Source organism: Chelonoidis abingdonii, chromosome 2 (genome assembly GCF_003597395.2).
Source record: "Chelonoidis abingdonii isolate Lonesome George chromosome 2, CheloAbing_2.0, whole genome shotgun sequence".
Classification (NCBI taxonomy): domain Eukaryota; kingdom Metazoa; phylum Chordata; order Testudines; family Testudinidae; genus Chelonoidis; species Chelonoidis abingdonii.
The window spans coordinates 152,038,027-152,049,328 of record NC_133770.1 but is presented as its reverse complement, the minus strand read 5'-3'; the positions used below and the strand labels follow the sequence as shown (position 1 = coordinate 152,049,328).

General features: G+C 53.8%; 1 protein-coding gene across 1 annotated transcript in view; it reads right to left on the bottom strand.

Annotated features, from left to right (window-relative positions):
- Nucleotides 1-1,204: 1,204 nt before the first annotated feature.
- Nucleotides 1,205-11,302, bottom strand: part of LOC116815243 (uncharacterized) — a 47,894-nt gene continuing 37,796 nt past the window's right edge. The window contains exons 14-18 of the mRNA XM_032763414.2: nucleotides 6,558-6,682; nucleotides 5,803-5,988; nucleotides 4,063-4,188; nucleotides 3,624-3,737; nucleotides 1,205-2,989 (exon numbers count right to left, since the gene is read on the bottom strand). Coding sequence (XP_032619305.1) covers nucleotides 2,882-2,989; nucleotides 3,624-3,737; nucleotides 4,063-4,188; nucleotides 5,803-5,988; nucleotides 6,558-6,682 — 659 coding nt within the window. The 3' untranslated portion in view covers nucleotides 1,205-2,881. The remainder of the gene's footprint in view (nucleotides 2,990-3,623; nucleotides 3,738-4,062; nucleotides 4,189-5,802; nucleotides 5,989-6,557; nucleotides 6,683-11,302) is intronic.

The following is an 11,302-nucleotide window of genomic DNA, read 5'->3' as shown; positions in this document are numbered from 1 at the left end:
GCTGGGGAGTGGGGCTGAGAAATTCAGAGTGCAGGAGGGGGCTATGGGTTGAGACAGGGAGTTGGGGGGAGGGTATGGGCTGGGGGTGTGGGCTTGGGTGCACTGGGGATGTGCGGTTCAGGGTGTGGGAAGGAGCTCGAGGTTGGGGTGTAGGCTTACTTTGGGCAGCTCCCAGGCAGCGGTGCAGTGGGGCTAAGGCAGGCTCCCTGCCTGTCGTGGCTCTGTGCTGTGCCCTGGAAGCATCCAGCAGGTCCGGTTCCTGTTGGGGGCAGGAGACTCCCTGTGCTGGTCTTTTTGGCAGGCACCGCCCTCCCAGCTCCCATTGGCTGCGGTTCCTGGCCAATGGGAATATGGAACTGGTGTTTTGAGCAGGGTCAGCTCACGGAGTCTTGTGACACCCCTAGGCACACACCTAGCAGCCGAACTTGCTGGCTGCTTCCAGGGCGCAGTGTGGTGCCAGGACAGGTTGGGACTAGCCTGCCCTAGCCCCGCCGGGTGGACTTTTAGCAGCCCGGTCGGTGGTGCTGACTGGAGCATCCAGGGTCCCTTTTCAGCTGGGCGGTCTGGTCAAAAACTGGACAGCTGGCAACCCTACAATCCTCTTTCCCAACATTGCAGTAGCTGCGGCTATGAGTAGCAACAGTCACTAGCCTTTAAGCAAGTGGAATTCAGCATGAGACCCCCCCCCACACACACACACACCAGCTCCAGCTGATGCAGAATGTCATGTGCTGTATGGACTGTAACAGGACTACTGCAGATTATGGGAGGAGCTGGGACTTGTTCATTGGGCCTTAAACTCTTTAGTTGCTTGTGTACTTTTGGAAATGTTACCCCTAGTTGTTGCGCTTGCGAAGGCAGCCGGGCGAGGTCATTAGGCAAACTTACCGGCCAAAGCACAAAAGAAGGAAAATTCTTACTCTCCCCATGCATGTACCTCTCAGCTGTTTTAATGTCACACTTTTCTTTGGCACATGTTGGGAGACAAGTTTGCCTGAGTAACCTGTGTACCTTCTGGCATCAGACAGCACTGGTGTGATACTCTGCTCTGTCCAATGTTGATAACCGTTGGCTGCATGTGTGTGTTCCCCCTGTGTGCTGCCCCAACTCTGCACAGATCGCTGGCACAGCAGACCCCGAGAGAACCCCCAACGACCACAGATGCCGATAAGGTACGAAGGCACCGGCCAGGTTTATTGCCACACAAAACACAGTCTCTAGCTCCCCAGATCAGATGTCTACAGTTGCGCTAGTACATAGCCCTGGCAACGGACCGGCTCAGTCAGTGGCAGGACTTACCCCTGCCCCCAGGCCAGATAAAGCCAACCCCTCAGAGGTCCATTTTTATACACAGGTACAAAAGTTACACCTCACTCCTGACACATTGAGGTACAACCCCTCTAGGTAGTAAGGTGCCACCTCTCATCTTGCACATGTTGGTTCGAACAAAACAACTCTAGCCCTCATATTATCCTTTTGACCCTCTCTTTAGGGTGGGTCAGCCTGTTCCTTGTTATCTGTGTGGAATGTGCTTGTGCTGGAGGGTTCTGGTACCAACCTGGCACGTGTTTACATTGCTTGGGCAGTGTACCTTTTAGGTATGTGTGGGTTTGCAGCATCAGCCCTCTTTTTGCCAGATTCTGTGAGCAGGGCCTGCCTCTGGCTCACAACTTAACTTTGTTTTATATCAGCAAAGTTTTGACCATTACTTTAGCTCAGGTCTTGGGCCTCGTACCACACCTCTGATACAAGGACTTGTGTTTCAGGACCTTCCTCACCAGCTGGAGGAAACACACCAGCCCTGCCTTGGAGAACCAGTGTCATTACAGCTGCTTTGTCAAAACCCATAGTCTCTCCCCTCAGACACAGGTTTCTCCTTAAATTAGGGACAAGCAAGGTTTGGAGTTGGGGGCTTGGTTTTGTTCCCAATAAAAAAACGTGTTGATGGTGTTTTGGTTAAGCTCAGTGTTGATGGTTCAGCACAAGCTCATTGTTAGCTCCTCGTGGGTGCTCCCTACAATTCTGGCTGTACACTCATGTGCCTAAGTGCCAGCGGCCAGAGTTCAGAGAACTAATAAACCCACGTGTGGTCAATGGACTGCACAGACACTCGGCACCTTGAATTAAAAACAGCGAGTGTAGTGCTCCTCCTGCCAGGCTGCTCCAAGGCCTGGCTTTGTCATCATGGGTTTCAGTAAGGCAGGGGTAGTCAACAGGCAGACCGTGGGCCAAATCCAGACCACCAGATGCTTTGGAACAGACCCTGAAATCTTATTTACTTATCATCATTGGACTTTTTAAATTATTTTTTTCTGGAGTCTGGACCTTGACTAATCCTTGACCAAGAAATGTAGACGTTGAGAACAAATAATGGCCTGCCCCTGCCGTAAGCTATAACAGCCCCACCCCCAGCCCGGAGGGCAGCAGGAGTTCAGTCTCACAACTTTGGGAGTGGAATGTACTCAGCTGGGTGAAGGCTTACGCAAGTGAATCTTCTCCTCCAGCTGATCGTATTAATGGATTGCCCCACATCCCTACAGGCTCCGTGTCCAACTGCCTGAGATGCACTTGTCTTCTCTTCTGCCCACCACTACATGCCACGTGTCTCTGCTTGTCTTGCCCTACTGACTGCAGAGCTCTAGGCCTGGGGTTCCCCTGGCAGTGTCACTGCAGAGAGCAGCCCCCCCAGAGCTCCTTGGCATTGTCACGTGGCCTTTCTGGTTGACAGGCACCTTGATCAAACCCACTGACTAGAGGTACAGGAGGGATTTTCTGCTGGCAGCTCTCAGGCACCGTCTCTGCTCTGGCCAAGCTGTTCTGCAGCTCACGGGGAGAAGGAGCTTAGGGCCCGTGCTGGCCGTCCCCACTCCTACGCAGGCTGTCAGGAAGGGAAGTGGAAGAACCGGGATATCCTGCTGCCTGATTCGCTGCCACGGTGCAGCTCCTTCTGCTGCAGCGGGTTCACATGAGCCAGCGCCTCCTCAAGCATCTAGAGCAGACACGGGAACAAAGCATTTCAGGTTATAGGCCGCGCAGTTTGGAGCCCCTGGGCAGGCCCAGGGAGTTGCACCATTGGGACCCCTGTGGCTGCTGACCAGTGAAGCCTGTTTGGCCAGTCTTACAGCGAAGGCCCTTTCCCTGCCCCAGCAGGGAGATTCTGGGTTCAAAGCAGCAGTGGGCAGATAAATGAGAGAGTCGCCACAGCTGGCAGCTAAGGCTAGGCTGGGTGCCTGAAGCCGGGAGAGGTGAACATGGCTCTAAGCAGGTTTCATTCAAAGATTCGATTGAGCCGAAGCTAGTGGGCATAAGTTGTGTGTGAAGGTAGGGAGCAGGCTCAAGAGCTCTGCTGAGCTACTTCCGTGGTCCCCCTCTCTCTGCAGCATCGAAGCTGCTCCCAAGCACCAGCCCCTTCCCAGCAGGTCAGGGTCTGTCCCCCCGCAGTGCAGCTGGAGACGCTGTGGCACAGCACGGCGAAGGACCTTGGGTGAGGTTCCCACAGGGTCTGTGGCACAGCTGGGCCTAGAACCCATCCCCCTTTGCAGGGATGCTCGGGGCTGCTGCGCACCCCCCGCCCCAGTGATGCGATCGCCCCGGCTCTGGCGGGAGGTGCTCAGGAGGCTCACTTCTTTGCGGGTAGCGAGCCGCTGTTTCCACTCGCTCAGCTCCAGGGTGTGTTCGTCGTCCAGCCCCTTCAGCTGCTTCTTCTCCTGTTCGACCAGCAGGCGGAGCTTCTCAGTCTGGGGGAGACATGAGGCAAGAGCAATTACACGCCACAAACTCGGGCAACAGGCAGTGACCGGAAATGGCCCTGCCAGGGTCTGGGATCGTGACGCAGATCAAATCCATGCCAGGCCCCGGGGCCCTTGGCACAGCCGCCAGGCCTGCAAACGCTGACACCTGCAAGGGCCAGTTGGATGGTCCCGCTTCAGAGGGACTCTGCCCCACACCAGCCGTCTGGGCTGGCGGGGCGGGGGGAAGAGCTCCACACACATGCACCCCCCGTGACCGGTGAAGGGGGACGGGAGCAGGATGGCGAGTTGCCCAGACGCTGCTCGAACTCACCTGCAACTGCTCCAGCTCACTCAGGTTCTCAGCCAGATGCTGCTGCAGGTCCTGGAGCTGCTCCTTGTGCTGCTGCTGCTGTAGCTGCACCTCTGCCCGCTGGCGCCCCTCCTCTTGCTGCAGGAACTGCGGGAAGCAGGTGGGCAACCTGCATTACACTCAGCTGCAGCAAAGGGGTCACAGTCCCGGCCAGTGCCCCAGGGCTTGGGGAACCACTGCCTGAGTCCTGGGGCGAGCGTGGGCCCTTCCTGGCAGCATCTGTACCCCTCGCCCTGCTCAGCACAGCCCTCAGTCCCCGGGAGCAATGGGGAGAGGTCAGCCTGATTGGCAGGATGCGTAGGCTAATGAAGCAGTCAGTAGGCTGGCAGGAGGAGGGGGATGTCCTACGTGTGAGGTGGCAGAATGGGCCCCAGCTAAGGCGAGAGCGGGGCCAAGCTGAACTGGGGAGCAGAGCTGTGCCAGCCAGAGCCAGAGAGAACCACAGCAGCAGCCCAGGGAGCAGACCTGTGCTGGGAGCAGAGCTGCAGCACCCAAAGGGGCCAGAAAAAGTAGCCCAGGGGGCTGGAGCAGTCCGGAGCCAGGTGCAGTGAGCAGCTGGGTAGAGCACAGAGGACCCTGGGCAGTGGGCCCAGCACAAGGAGACACCTCCCAGCCCAGAGGCCCTGCAGGCCGGACGTGGAGGGGGATCATAACCCCAACGGGGCAGGAGCGAAGCTGAGCAGAAGGGTCCTACCACCTAGAACCTGAGGGCGTGAGGCCACCACCAGAGCAAGAGTCCGACCCGCAGCATCCCTGCAGCACAGCCAGAGCCTGGGACGTGTGAGGAGCAGACTGAACTTTGACATCCCAGAGACGCTGGTTGTGATGTCTCCGGGCCACAGAGCGGGGTGACGGGTTTTCCTTTCACCTTTCCCATTTTTCTTTATTTTTAAATTGGTTGCTGTTTAATAAATCATATTTGCTTTGAACTGTCTGTAATGATCAGTGGGTCAGAGAAATGCCCAGTGCAGAGAGAGCACCCTGGAGTGGGGACACCCTAGCCCCTGCCCTAAGTGACCATGACAATGTTGGGGGTTGAGCCCCCCAGGAACCCTGGGCCCAGCCTTGTCAGGGTTACGAGGACTCTGCCACCCAGGAGATGGAAGGGGAGCCCTCAAGGTCAGGCAGGACCCTGGGTAAAGGGAGTGGGAGCGAGGACTCGGATCCTTTCGCCAGCCCACTTCACCTGGGTCGTGTGTGAGCCAGGAAAGTTCCCCCCAATAGCGGGCCCAATCCCCCACTTACACACCGCTGGGACGTGGATGCTGCTGGCCAGATGCTGCATCCCCTGCAGGATGCCCAAGGCCTGGCTGGCAGCCTCAGCAAGGCCATTCAGCGCAGAGCCGGGAGGGAAGTGGAGCTCCAGGAACCTGCAGCTCGGGGAGCCCATGTGCTGGGGGGTTCAGCAGAAGGCCAGCTGCTGGTGACTTCATCCCATGGACTCTCTTGTCCTTCCCTCCTAGCAGAGGGGACATTCTCCAGCCACAGGGCTCACTCAGCTCTGGGCCGCGAGCTGTGCAGTGGCTCTGTCCCTGGGCCCACAGCTGAGACGGCGTCGTCCTCTCCCTGGCTCCCAGGCATCTCCTCAGTGCCCTGGTTACGCAGGCTCTGCGCTGGCAGCAGCCTTTGGCCATGCTGGGGCCCTGCCGCCCTCTCTGGAGAAGGCACTTGGCGGGCGTGGGGACTGCTGGGGGTCAGTACCTGCTTGGTCCTGTTCTTCTGCTCAGCGCCCATCACCTCCTGGATCTTCAGACTCTCCTTGAACATGGCTAAGCGGAGCTTGGCATCCCCGCGCTGGGTTTTCAGCAGTTGAGCTTGCTGCTGCACCTGCTGGTTCCTCAGCTCGTCCAGCAGGAGGAGGTGGAAGCGGCTCATCCGCTCAGTTTCCTACCGGAGAGGCGTGCACAGGTATCAGGGGCCGGCCACCGGGATGGGACAGGCCTGAGTGCTTAGAAAGTGACCCACCGTTACCCCTTCCTCCTGCTTGCCACCTTCGCATGGCCCCAAGAAGGGGGCCCCAAGCAGGCGATAGCAGAATTGTCCCCTCCCAGGCTGGCTTCCCCTCTGCCAGGCCTGGATAGGGAGTGGTGGGCTGGAGCTGAGCTGAGAGGAGAGGAGAGCTTGGCTGCTGGGCTCCCTCCTGCCCCACTACAGGATCCTCTTTCATCCGTAGCCCAGAGCCCCAGACAGGAGCCCAGCCTGGGTTAGAACCGGAGCCCTGGAGGAGCGGGAAGGCAGGGGCAGGGGCAGGGCAGCCGAGGGAGGAGGCTGTGTGGGGAGGGAGAGCGCTGCTCTGGGGCTGAGCATGCTGCCCCCCAGGGCTCCTGTGTCCCACTGGCCCAGGTGGCTCTAGTCCGTCCCTGTTGACATCAACCACACTAGAATCCCACTGGTCCAGCCTCCATTGGTTCCATGGCTATGGGTGCCAACCACACGGCAGCCAGCCCTGCACTCACCTTCTCATGCCGCTTGCTGAGCTGCTGCCGCTGAAGTGAGTACTGCTCCTTCGCCTGCTGCTTGAAGAGATGATACTTCTCCTGCAGGTGACCTTGCTCCATGCTCCACACCACGGCCTCCCGGGCTGGGGAGGGCAGAGAAGTGCCCTCAGGTCCCTGGTCTCATCCCTTCTTTCGTCAGAGTCCCACCTAGCACCCCACCCCCTACCGAGCCCTCAGCAGTCCCCTGGCTCTCCCTCAGCAGCCAGCATGTCTGGTGGGTTTTGCCCTGGGCAGTGAATAGCCACATAACTCCTATGTGTAGCTGACTCCCCAGAGCTGTACAGCCCTGATGCACCTTCTCCCTCTACACCAGCGTGAAGACGAGGGTCTTTAAATACGCTAGGATGGGGTGGCAAACTTTTTGGCCCGAGGGCTACATTTGGGTGGGTATATTGTATACAGGGCCATGAATGTAGGGCTGGGACAGGAGGCTGGGTGCAGGAGGGAGTGCAGGGTATGGGGCAGTGTGCGGTCTGCAGGTGGGGGCTCAGGGCAGGGGGTTGGGGTGCAGGGTGCAGGAGCGGTTTGAGGTGCAGGCTCTGCTCGGCGCCTCTTACCTCGAGCAGCTCCGGGATGGCAACAGTGCGCAGCAGAGCTAAAGCAGGCTCCCTGCCTGCCCTGGCCCCGCGCTGCTCCTGGAAGTGGCCAGCGTATCTGGCAGTGGCTCCTGGGGGTGCGGGTGGGGAAGGTGGCTCCACTGTGTGCTACCCTCGCCTGCAGGTAACTAAGTGCAGGTACCACTCCCACTGGCCGCAGTTCCCTGTTCCCGGCCAATGGGAGCTGCGTGGGTGGGCGGTGCCTGCAGGCAAGGGCAGTGCATGGAGCCCTCTTCCCACCCCCCTGCTTTCCCAGGGGCTGCAGGGACATGGTGCCAGCTGCTTCCGGGAGCAGCACAGGGCCAGGGCAGGCAGGTTGCTTGCCTTAGCCCCACTGCACCACTGGGCTGGCAATCCCGCAGGCTGGATTGAAAACCCTGACGAGCCGGATCATAGAATCATAGAATCTCAGGGTTGGAAGGGACCTCAGAAGCTTAGGGATAATGGTAGGATGACAAATGGGAATGAGGATATGGAGGTAGATATTACCACATCCGAGGTAGAAGCCAAACTCGAACAGCTTAATGGGACAAAATCAGAGGGCCCAGATAATCTTATCCAAAAATATGACAGGAACTGCATATGAAATTACAAGCCCATTAGCAAGAGATTCTTAATGACATCAGTAAACTCAGGGGCGTGTACCATATGACTGAGAATTGCTAACATAGTTCTATTTTTAAGAAGGGAAAAAAAGTGATCCGAGTAACTATAGACCTGTTATTTGACATCTGTAGTACGCAAGGTCTTGGAAAAAATATTTTGAAGAGCGAAAATAGTTAAGGACATTTGACGTCAATGGTAATTTGGGACAAAATACAATATGGTTTTACAGAAGGTAGATCGTGCCAAACCAACCTGATCTCCTCCTTTGAGAAGGTAACAGATTTTTAGACAGAAAGAAATGCAGTGGGGTCTAATTTACCTCGCTTTCTGTTAGGCATTTGACATGGTTCCACATGGGGGAATTATTAGTTAAATTGGAAAAGATGAGGATCAATATGAAAATTGAAAGGTGGATAAGGAACTGTTAAAGGGAGACTACAACAGGTCATACTAAAGGTAACTGTCAGGTTGGAAGGAGGTTACTAGTGGAGTTCCTCAGTGATCGGTTTTAGGGACCATCTCTTATTATCTTTTAATTATATCTTGGCACAAAAGTGGAATGTGCTAATAAAGTTTGCGGATGACACAAAGCTGGGGGGTATTGCCAACACGGAGAAGGACCGGGATACAATACAGGAAGATCTGGACCACCTTGTAAATTGGAGTAATAGTAATAGGATGAAATTTAATAGTGAAAAGTGCAAGGTCATGCATTTAGGGATTAATAACAAGAATTTTGATGATAAATTGGGGACACATCAGTTGGAAGTAACAGAGGAGGAGAAGGACCTCGGAGTATTGTTTGATCACAGGATGACTATGAGCTGCCAATGTTATATGGCCGTTAAAAAAGCTAATGCGGTTTTAGGATGCATCAGGCGAGGTATTTCCAGTAGAGGTAAGGAGGTGTTAGTACTGTTATACAAGGCACTGGTGAGACCTCATCTGGAATACTGTGTGCAGTTCTGGTCTCTCATGTTTAAGAAGGATGAATGAGGGCATGGTGTGCTTGTTGCTTGATTGAAATATACCATGTGGTCTGTTTGTTTGGGGCAGGCTGAGCCTAGTGGCCTGCTAGGCAAGGCTGAGAGCTTCTTAAGGAGGCTGTGATCCCTCAGCCCTTTAGCACCCATCCACCCTTAACCAGGGGGCGGGGCTTCTCAGGAAGACCAGGGCTTTAAAAAACCCCTCCTAAGCGACCAGAGAAGCTAGTGGCCAGGAGTGGCTCACAGGGGAGTTTTGCGAGTTCTCCAGGTGAAGGAGGAGCGATTACGGGACCCTTGGGGTAAGTTTGTTGTCTGTAGTGTGTGTGTTTGTGTCTGTGGTGTGTTTGCTTTAGAGGGGGATTGTGTGTGGGGCTAGATACACTTAAAATTCTTTAAACTTAAAACCAAAAACACTCCCTGATAAAAACAAAACATTAACAAAGGAATGAGCTGCAGGAGTATAAAGAAAATGCAGGCAGACGTCCAGTGACAGAGTGGGGGCTACCCAGTTTATTGCACCCAATGCAGCATGTATGATTGTGGGCAGGTGGCGTTTGTGTGCATTCAGTGCAAGGAGCTCCTGGCCCTCACAGACCATGTATGGGCTTTGGAGACCAGAGTGGCTGAACTGGAGGAGCTAAGGGAGACAGAGAGGTACATAGATGAGACTTTCCGGGACTCAGTAGAACAGTCCCATCCCCGGTCTGACAGCCTCTGTGCTGTTGAAGAGGAGGAGAAAAGTGTCAGGGAAGGAGAATATCCAACTGGAGCAGAGGGAAATGATCCCATAGTTGGGACCCTCCTTCCAGACGATGTTGTGATATCCTCTCGCACCGAGGATACCTCTCCAGGGGAGAGAACTCCAATCATTAGAAAAAGGCAGGTGTTTGTAATGGGGGATTCGATCATTAGAAACGTAGATAGCTGGGTTTGCGATGACCAAGAGAACCGCATGGTGACTTGCCTGCTTGGTGTGAAGGTTGCGGATCTCTCGAGACATTTAGACAGACTTATGTGTAGTGCTGGGGAGGAGCCAGCGGTCGTGGTACAAGTAGGCACCAGTGACATAGGGAAAGGTAAGAGAGACGTTCTGGAGGCCCAATTTAGGCTGCTAGGTAAGAGACTGATGTCCAGGACCTCCATGGCTGCATTCTCCGACATACTCCCTGTTCCATACGAAGGGCCAGTGAGACAGGCAGAACTGCAGGGTCTCAATGTGTAGCTGAGATGATGGTGTAGGGAGGAGAGATTTAGATTGATTAGGAACTGGGGAAACTTTTGGGAAAGGGGGAGCCTATACAGGAAGGATGGGTTCCACCTAAACCAAAATGGAACCAGATTGCTGGCATTTAACATTAAAAAGGTTGTAGAGCAGTTTTTAAACTAAGGGCTGGGGGAAAGCCGACAGGTGCAGGGGAGCACGTGGTTTGGACAGAGACACCCCTTAGGGGAGGGTCTCTTAATGGAGATTCTCTATGTCCTAGTAAGGAGGAGAGGATGGAAAATGATGAAATACAGACAGGATCTGATGAGAAAGAGTCAAATGAAAAAAGTCCCATTCAATTAGATCATGTAATGGCAGACAGCTAAAAAGTGACAAGTTTTTAAAGTGCTTATATACAAATGCTAGAAGTCTAAATAATAAGATGGGTGAACTAGAGTGCCTCGTGTTAAATGAGGATATTAATGCAATAGGCATCACAGAAACTTGGTGGAATGAGGATATGCAATGGGACACAGTAATCCCAGGGTACAAAATATATCAGAAGGACAGAACAGGTTGTGCTGGTGGGGAAGGGGCACTATATGTGATAGAAAGTGTAGAATCAAATGAAGTAAAAAATCTTAAATGAACCAAACTTTACCATAGAATCTCGAGAATTATCCATGCTCGAATAAGCAAAAGATAGCAGTAGGGATATATTACTGACCAGGATGGTGATAGTGACTGTGAAATGCTTAGGGAGATTAGAGAGGCTATTAAAATAAAAAATTCAGTAACAATGGGGGATTTCAACTATCCTCATACTGACTGGGTACATGTTAGCTCAGGACGAGGTGCAGAGATAAAGTTTCTTGACACCTTAAATAACTGCTTCTTGGATTGGCTAGTCCTGGAACCCACAAGCAGAGAAGCAATTCTTGATTTAGTCCTAAGTGGTCACAGGATCTGGTCCAAGAGGCGAATATAGCTGAACTGCTTGGTAATAGTGGCCATAATATAATTAAATTTAACATCCCTGTGGTGGGGAAAACACCACAGCAGCCCCACACTGTAGCATTTAATTTCGGAAAGGGGGACTACACAAAAATGAGGAAGTTAGTGAAACAGAAATTAAAAGGTACAGCACCAAAAGTAAAATCTCTGCAAGCTACATGGAAACTTTTTAAAGACACCATAATAGAGGCTCAACTTAAATGTATGCCCCAAATTAAAAAACATAGTAAGAGAACCAAAAAAGTGCCACCATGGCTAAACAACAAAGTAAAAGAAGCAGTGAGAGGCAAAAAGGCA